This window comes from Engystomops pustulosus, chromosome 7 (genome assembly GCF_040894005.1).
Source record: "Engystomops pustulosus chromosome 7, aEngPut4.maternal, whole genome shotgun sequence".
Classification (NCBI taxonomy): Eukaryota; Metazoa; Chordata; class Amphibia; order Anura; family Leptodactylidae; genus Engystomops; species Engystomops pustulosus.
In genome coordinates, this window is record NC_092417.1 from 112,771,770 (window position 1) to 112,780,345 (window position 8,576).

At 43.9% G+C, this 8,576-nt stretch overlaps 1 protein-coding gene across 4 annotated transcripts in view; it reads right to left on the reverse strand.

The window, feature by feature from the left end:
• BBS2 (Bardet-Biedl syndrome 2) overlaps positions 1–8,083 on the reverse strand; it is a 40,637-nt gene extending 32,554 nt beyond the window's left edge. The window contains exons 1-4 of one of the 4 annotated variants that reach the window (XM_072117618.1): positions 7,955–8,083; positions 3,349–3,473; positions 2,182–2,409; positions 715–840 (exon numbers count right to left, since the gene is read on the reverse strand). In XM_072117618.1, the coding sequence (XP_071973719.1) occupies positions 715–840; positions 2,182–2,409; positions 3,349–3,465 (471 nt within the window). In that variant the 5' untranslated portion in view covers positions 3,466–3,473; positions 7,955–8,083. Of the gene's footprint in view, positions 1–714; positions 841–2,181; positions 2,410–3,348; positions 3,474–7,294; positions 7,317–7,673; positions 7,751–7,954 lie in introns of those variants that run through there. The other 3 variants (XM_072117617.1, XM_072117616.1, XM_072117614.1) reach the window with 3 other exon arrangements.
• Positions 8,084–8,576: the final 493 nt, after the last annotated feature.

An 8,576-nucleotide genomic window follows, 5' to 3' on the forward strand; every position in this document is an offset into this window, starting at 1 on the left:
GACAGGAGCTACAGGAGGAGGCTGGAGGAAAGTAGCTACAGGAAGATGATGAAGGACAAGGGGCCACAGAATGAGGAGGATAGAGAACAGGGACCACAGCGTGAGATGAGGGGTAGGCGTACAGATAGTATTATGTGCAAGTATAGGGAGATTAAATAAAAAGTGGAAAACTAAATGTAAAGTGAGGATAAAATTAAAGAGGGGTTTTATATGTTGCAGAGTTGTATTAGGGGTAATTATACGGGTCCATTTATTGCCAAAGTAAGGTGCATTTACATGACCTATTATATGGAATCCCAAATTTCTAATAAGTTGGTCCCCTGTTTGTATGTATGACGGAGACAGAGGAAGGAATGACACCAATCATATGTTACTTTTTTTATCTGTCACTGTATTCTTCTTTGTAAGCCCTTACATATATTGCAGGCCACAACAGACTGTTCACCAACAATGAGCCTGTTTTTGCTTACCTCCTTTTTTATATGCTGATTCTTTGTATGTTTAAAGAAAATATTCAATAAAAATGTAAATTGAGTGGGTTTTTTAAACTATTCATTAATCTGCTCAGCTCGCCATCGTCAAGTGAGTGATGGGTTTGGGATGTTCAGAAGCATGTTCTATAATCTAGTAGACCAAAAGTAGCACTACAAAGCCATGATAGGTGTGTAGCCTCCCAACATTTACCAACTGCAATAACATCAAAAATATATCTACCGTCCAAAACACATCGTTCCCCTTGCAGTCAAATCCTTGCAAAGCACAGTTTCCACCAATAATTGCAAGTGGATAAGTGATATCCCCTAAAGATCCCAGGACAACCGCATTGGCTCCATCTGCAACCTAAACAATTGTGAAAGAGACAAATTACAGACGTGGAGTTAGTATATGATATAGACCAGAATTGAAGCTATACACAAATGAAACTCATATGTTAACCATGTAAAAATGATTGTGATTTCCCATGTTTTAGGTCACTCAACCTATGTCCCTTACTATACAGAAGTTTACAGATGCTGTCATTACTTACTGTTGCGGCTCACAATCTAAATACCTTATTGGTATGTCTTTGGAAATACTGAACTATAAAACATATCAACAAACTGATTTAAGCAGAATATACAACTACACCCGCCCCACAGGTTTACACAAGGGTTATTTGAGGCCGATCCTATTCATAACATTATGGTATAGTAGAGGTTAAAGTTGAGGCAAAAATCCAGAAATATGTAATAGTCATTGATCAAATGAATGTGTTATACTTAATATCATTCGCTCAGAACGGGAAAACAGCATGAATAGCATGAGCAATCAACTGTTCAACTAGACCAGTGGTGGCTAACCTATGGCACTGGTGCCAGAGGTAGCACTCAGAGCCCTTTCTGTAAGCACTCAGGTCATCACCAGAGATGACTCCAGGTATCTTCCTGCGGTCCCAGACAGCCCAGGACTTGCTGTGCACAGAGGTATTTTGAAGTGACAGCTCTGCCTGGGACTATTTTCTGCTTTATTGATGTCCTCAGGGTGCCGGTATCAATGAAAGCTGTGACAGAGAAGGGACTATAAATCACAAATTAAATTTCTGTGTTGGCACTTTGCGATAAATAAGCGGGTCTTTGTTGTAGTTTGGGCACTCGGTCTCTAAAAGGTTTGCCATCACTGAACTAGACCATCCAAGCAGAGTGAATGTTTAAGATGTTCACATTGTGGGGCAGATTTATCAAGCGGTCTGAAAGTCAAAATATTCCTAGTTGCCCATGGCAACCAATTACAGCTCAGCTTTCATCTTACCCATGAATATTTTAAAGGGGAACTGTGATTGGTTGCAACTGAGAATATTCTGACTTTCAGGCAGCACAATAAATCTGCCCCTGTATGTCCTCAAGGAGAACTAAAATATATCTGTAAAAAATAAATTGCTAGAATGATAATTTTAAAATGCCTTTGTCCCAACTTTAAAAATTTAGGGAGAGATTTATTAAGCTGCCTAAGAGTAAGGATGTGCTAAGTTGTCCATGACAACCACACAACCATTACAGCTCAGCTTTCATTTTACCAGTGCTCATAAATATTTTAAAGGGGAGCTGTGATTGGTTGCCATGGGCAACTAAACACATTCTTACTCTTAGGGTAAATTTCAACAAGTATATTATTGGAAACCAGATCTCAATTTCTGTATGTTACCTCTTTAAAAAACAGGTCCGAGTTGTTATGGACATCATAAGCCAAGAGGTTGGTTTGGGTTCCCACTATGAGCGAGTCACAGCCCAGCTGAGGGTCCAGGACTCCAGCGGTTAGACAGCTGACACTTTGGTTAATGTTCAGCAGAGAGATATCCGAGTCTTGAGTGCTCTGCACTAAGCGGTTTGCAGAGAAACGTTGGCTACGAGCATGGGGGTTATGTATAAAAACCTGGAAGAAACATATACAGGAAGATACATATACGAGAGACTATGCAACCATTGTTCATGAATTCAATGCTAGGGCAGTTACCATTTTGGAGGTGGACCCTTCCAAGCTCTGGCCCTGCCCCACGGCACAGTTGATCTGGGGCAGTGGAGACAAAGTTTCCCATCACCCCAACAAAGAAGAATGAATAATAAAAACCCATAAACGCCACATCCTATGGCTCTGTTAAAATCCAATCCTTCCAATGTATATGGTCAGGTGTGAGTTTTGTAACGCCTTGTCCTCATGTGCACTTAGGACCCAGCTCTCTCTGGCCAGACATGACTTCTAGGCATTGTATGGCACCAGGTATAAGTACCAAGTAAACTACTAATACATGGTCCCCATTAACTCACCAAATGCTGTCCTCAGCCCTGAAGAAAAGCACTTAGACATATTGGGGCGCATTTACTTAGCCGCCCGGTCGCGATCTCCGCTGTGCGAGGATTCGGGTCTGCAGAGATTCACTAAGATCGTGCGGCCAATTTCCTGCATGTGTTGCTTCCCCAGCTGAGGTCCGCCGGAGCTCACCTTCTTCTTCCTGTTGCATGTGAGTGCTGATGTTGCGACACAATTTGGTTTTTAAATTCCACGGTTTGTCCAAATCAGTCGGGGTTTCCCACGCCCATGCCAACCCGATTTGTGTCACATGCAAGCCGGCCCCGATGCGCCACATTCCGATCGCGTGCACCAAAAACCCAGGGCAATTCAGCGCAAAACAGAAAAAAAAAACCACGAAAATGCGGCATTTGGACCCTTAGTAAATGTGCCCCACTGTATATTGTATATTACAGCAATATAATGGAAGGAATTTAAACTGATTGCTTAAAACCACATGAGACTGCAAATTAATTAATGAACATAGCAAAATAAGACTTGGAGAACACATAGGTTGATGCATACCTTTCCAGCTTGGGTAGCTGCAGTCAAACATGGGTGCGTCCCATCATATTTCCCAACGGTCACCATGCGGGGGTTGATTTTGTGATTCAACTTCAGGGTAAATATTGGAACAAGCATGATGACTCCTAGCAAACAGATAACAAGATGTGCACAAAATATCACAGAAGATTATTATGAAATTCTAAAACTTGATGACTTCAAACTGGGAAAGGTCTCCAGTGATAGCCGATGACTAAAGGCAGCAGTTTTGGTAACTGCACTCATTTTGGGAACTAAGAATGCTTTTTATTCCCACCAAAATAGCATCACTGTTGTTTAAAGGTTATGTCTGGTACTAACGTAAACCCTAAGGACTACAATTACACCAATCTTGTGTCAAAACCTTTTTCTCTCTCTCTTTCTCCCCCTGACCTCCTTCCCCACCCATTCTCCCTTACACTATATGGCTCAATTGATACAGTAGCTGGTTATGTATCTGAAGAGATTGTGTTATACTCCCCCCTGCGAGGGGCATTTGTTGTGCCGATTCTATTGTAAGGCGCCTCTATGCTTCCTAATCAATAAAGTTCCCATTTGACACCATCTCCCAGCGCTTATAATGCTGAGAGATAGGGAGGAGCCGTCCCCCATGCCGCTGTAAGCTCCCTCTGTGCAGCTTCTGTGGCCCTGTAAACAAACAGGGGCACGGATCAGACAGACCGCGGTGCGGGACATCAGCGGCGCCGGAGGAGGTAAGTACACATTTATTATATTTAAATGGCCTGCCCCAACCCGCCCCTAAGTAACACTTTAAACCCGGATAACCCCTTTAAGGGTTCATTCACATGGGCGTATGGGAGACGTATGTACGGCTGCATGCTTGCGGCAGTAAATACGTCCCCCATAGATAGCAATAGGCGTACAGGCGCCATGCATCTCTATGGAGACAAGAGGGGTCATCCCTCCTCCTCTCCAGCGTGCCAGACAGGCACACGTTCATATGAATGTAGCCTAAGAATAGAGGGGTCAATTCCCTGCAGAGTCACTTAAAGCAGCCACTACACAAAGAACGCTGCTGGAATTATTGACGGACAGGGACCCCTGTAACACCCTGATACTTTATACATTTTGCACAACTTTGCATACTTATTATACAATATTTATAGCATTGGTATATTTAGTTTCTATGTTCTATTATACTATAAAACTATTTACAATTGGCGCATGTTTAAAGCACAGGACCAAGAGCAGTAGAGATATGGCTTGTATCTGTCACCTATAGGCAATTATGGCTATTATTCCGTATATCGATCACTCCAACTATTAAATTGTCCATAATTAAAGTGAAATGTATGAGATTACTAGATTAAGGCTACCTGCATATGAACGTTGCAAAATTTAACTGTGAAAAATGGAGGCAACATTCTTTTTTTAAGGCTAATTTGCATTCAGTAGAAATTGACCAAATGAACCACTACTAGTATCCTGTCAAGAAGATTATCACCTTCTAGATCATGTTTCTGTCATGGCCCAGTGTGGTGTCATCATCCGGAAGGTCAACTTTAAAGTAAGATGTTAATTGGTTGCATGAAATCATGCAGGAGGAAAGTATAGAAACTGAAGTCAAGGTCTCCCCACCTCCAAACTCCTCTTCTGTTGTTCAGGAGAGCCGATTAGTGTTGGCCCTGAGGGCAGGGTTGTCAATTACAGTGAAGTGGACATTCTGAAGTAGGGAGAGCTTGACTTCAGTGCTAATCTCTCCTCTCCGGTGACTTTATATATAAATATTTCTTTCTACCTCCTCTGACTTTGCTCTGAAAAGGGGAGTGGTTTCCGTGGTGTGTCTTTTTAATTTCTTTTGGCTCTGGAAAGTGTCGGGAAGTAGAGCAAAAGAAACCTACAATCGGAAGTCTGTCGAGTCACAGCTCTCTGCCTGTGAAAGTTTGGGTGCTAATAATCTGCAGGACACAGTTGGCTCCGCCCTCTGGCTATTATTTTGCACACTCCTTGTAGATGGCTGTGGGGTTTCAGAAGACAATTGATCCCCACATTTAGATTTCTGCTGTTCTCCATTCTTGTGTCCAATTCCAACTGGACAAGCCATCGGACCAGGTCAGCCAGGATTGGTCGCGGTCACACGGTCAAGCGTCCGTTCATAACGTGACGCTAGTGCACAGGGGGCGGACCTCGGCTCGAACGCACATGCGTTTCCAGGGAAACGCATTCGATTGGCTCATCAATCGCATGCGTTTCCCTGGAAACGCATGTGTGTTCGCGCCGAGGACCACCCCCTGTGCTCTAGTGTCGCGTTATGAACGGACGCCTAGCAGAGCGTGTGACTGCGGCCATACATTTTTTTCTGGCTGCGGTATCTGTTGCTGCAGCTCCTCGGTAGCCTGTTCAGCAAATTCTCCAACTGCTGCACACAGAGAAAATGTCCCAGGGATAGGAATATTATTTTCCACATTGGCCACAAAATTACCTCATTACTAACAGCTAGTAGAAAACCAAACAGGCGGAGGTAACAACACTTTATAGAAATGTCCCTCTATGCATTTTCAAACCTAGTTAAATCATGAACTGCACATAGCGTAAACTTATAATTAGGAAGCGCCAGTGCATTTCAAAACGCCAAGTGTGAATGCAGCCACAATGTTGATTTTTTGGATGTTGCCACTACAATGGGCCACGAAGGAAAGGAAACATGAACTGGAAGAAACTGAAATGTAAGCACATTAGACAATATATTGGTAGTGGTTTATAAGTTACATTTCTGCTGACAGATCAGTCGCATGCTCCAATAAAAAAAATGGTTGCAGCTACTGATCCATTCAAAGATATTGCATTAAGTGCAGCCACGTGCCATCTGTTTGCCCCCATGTGTGAGCATTGCAGCTCAAGCGCATCACCTCCAGGAATGAATCCTGTCTTCATATCACATTCAAGAATGAATTAAAATATGCTGAGCAGGTTATTAATTTGTGGCACATACAGTATATTAAAAAAAAAACACTTCTAACAAATATGCAGGCATGGATTTTTCCACTTCTGCTGTTCTTAAGGTGTGTGGCTCAACTGGGTCACATTTTGCCAAAGAAAATATGGTTCCAACTCTAGGATAAATGTGTAAACAATACGTCCTTTCTGTATATGCCAAAGAATGAGTGACATTATGCCAGGCACAGTTGTGCAGCGTGGGCATACACATAGAGAAGGATTTCACAATAAACAGGCGTGAGCTTGGGGAAAGGAAAAAAAAGAAAACAAAATACCATTTAAGAGGAATGTGCTATAGATGGAATATCTGTATGTACATCGCTCCACTGAAAGACAACGCTTAGCCTTTTTTTTTTTTATAAGTGTCCAGTGATAATCTCTACTCAATATAAATCACATAACTTCTAGGAAGATCAGTTAGGGCGCTGTCCCACATTGCGTTTTGGCAGGGTTTGCAAACGCAAACACAGACCAAACCGGGCGGGCCGCAAAACACCGGCGGCTCGTTCCCGATCGCAGGCGTTTCCATAGAAACGCCTATGCAGTCAGGTTGCCCTGGTGGGTGCAGCTTGGTCTGCGTTTGCAAACGCAGTCAAAACGCAACGTGGGACAGCGCCCTTAACTTGTTTTGCCTCCAGAAGAGCAATTATTGTATTAGTTTTATCACGTATCATGTAATATGTATCATAGCTAGAAAGAGCAAGTTGCCTGTCAGAGAACATCTTCAGAGATTTGGAGATTAAAGGAGATCTCTGGACCAAACTGGACCGTAACTGTGTTATGTGGATCTGTTGTAATGACATGGCCATGTCAGTTTTATTAGCCAGGTACTTTGTGCTGAAACGCATTTTAAGTTTCAAATTGATACCTCAGTAGTAGGTAAATGAAGGCACATTAGCCACCAAAATGTGCCCAGCCAGTGACCTGTGGTGTGTGGTAGCAGCACTGCATACAAGAAAGTCCTACAAACCTCGTCTATAAGCTGGCATCTAACCTGCAGCACAATATGCCCTGCACCAGGGGCATAACTACAGTGGTAGACACCATAGCAGCCACTATGGGGCCCGCAGTGTCAGGGGGCTCGGTCATCTCACCTGACACTAAAGAATGGAGGATCTGTACCATTATATACAACCCCTTGTCTCTGGAGCCACTTAATAGCTTTTTGTCAGAGACACATTATTGGGGGGGGGCATCTAAGTTCTGTCTATGGCATATGTCCTTATGAGGATATAGGGGCTTCCAGGAACAGCTATGCCCCCTGGTACATGAGCACCACACCTATATTCTGGCTGTCTGTGGTATTGCAGCATGGCTCCATTGAAGTGAATGGGACGGAGTTGCAATACCATACATAAGCTGCAGGCAGATGTGGAGCAGCCATGTTGGTTAGGGTCAGGTATAACCCCGGGCAGCTGTGGCGCAGTCAGGCGCTCTATGCAAACTGCGCTGCGGCATGTTATGTGTCCTCCTGTCTCCATAGCAACCCAAACTGCCCGCTGCAGCGACTTTCTGTGTCCTGTCACTGTGTCCCCTGAAGCTTCCCTGCTAGTCCTGCTCCCACATCACACGTGACCCCCATCACCCTGCTCTGACTGTAACATCACCTCATACAGATAGATACACTTACCGGAGACAGATGAACGATTTTACCGGGCTATAGGACCTGTGGTGACGTCACGACCATGTGATAGGTCACATGTGTGGGAGGAGTCAGGCCCTGGTGGCTTATAAGAAGTGACAAGAGACAGTGGATGAGCAGAACTGATACAATGCACCATCTATGTGTATTGTCACTATAGGCAGTATAATGTGCGTGCACACCAGGGCTCGGGGTAGACCAGAAGATCTAGCTCTCTATACAAACACTGAGTGCTACTACATACATGGCAGACAACAGCGCATCCCAGACAAGTGATGTGAGAGGGAGGGCAGAGCCTCATAGAAAGACACACACCAGAGGGAGACGGGTTTAATCCTCTTATTCCTCATCAATGTCCTGGCTGTACCAGAGCTTATAGGCAACATGCAGCAAATACGTGAGCTCAGCCTATACACCCTTCCCAACGCCATGATGGAATAGTATGTCAGGAAGAGGTTAAACTCCCAGCCCACTCAGGCCAGGGGTGGCATTTCCTTTCTAGAATTACTTCATTTATGTGAAATCTCACCCATTTCTCCTCTAAAGCCATGTGAAAATGAAAGGAAGAGAGTCATATTTGCTTTACATGGAGGGCTCCAGGTTTCGGTAG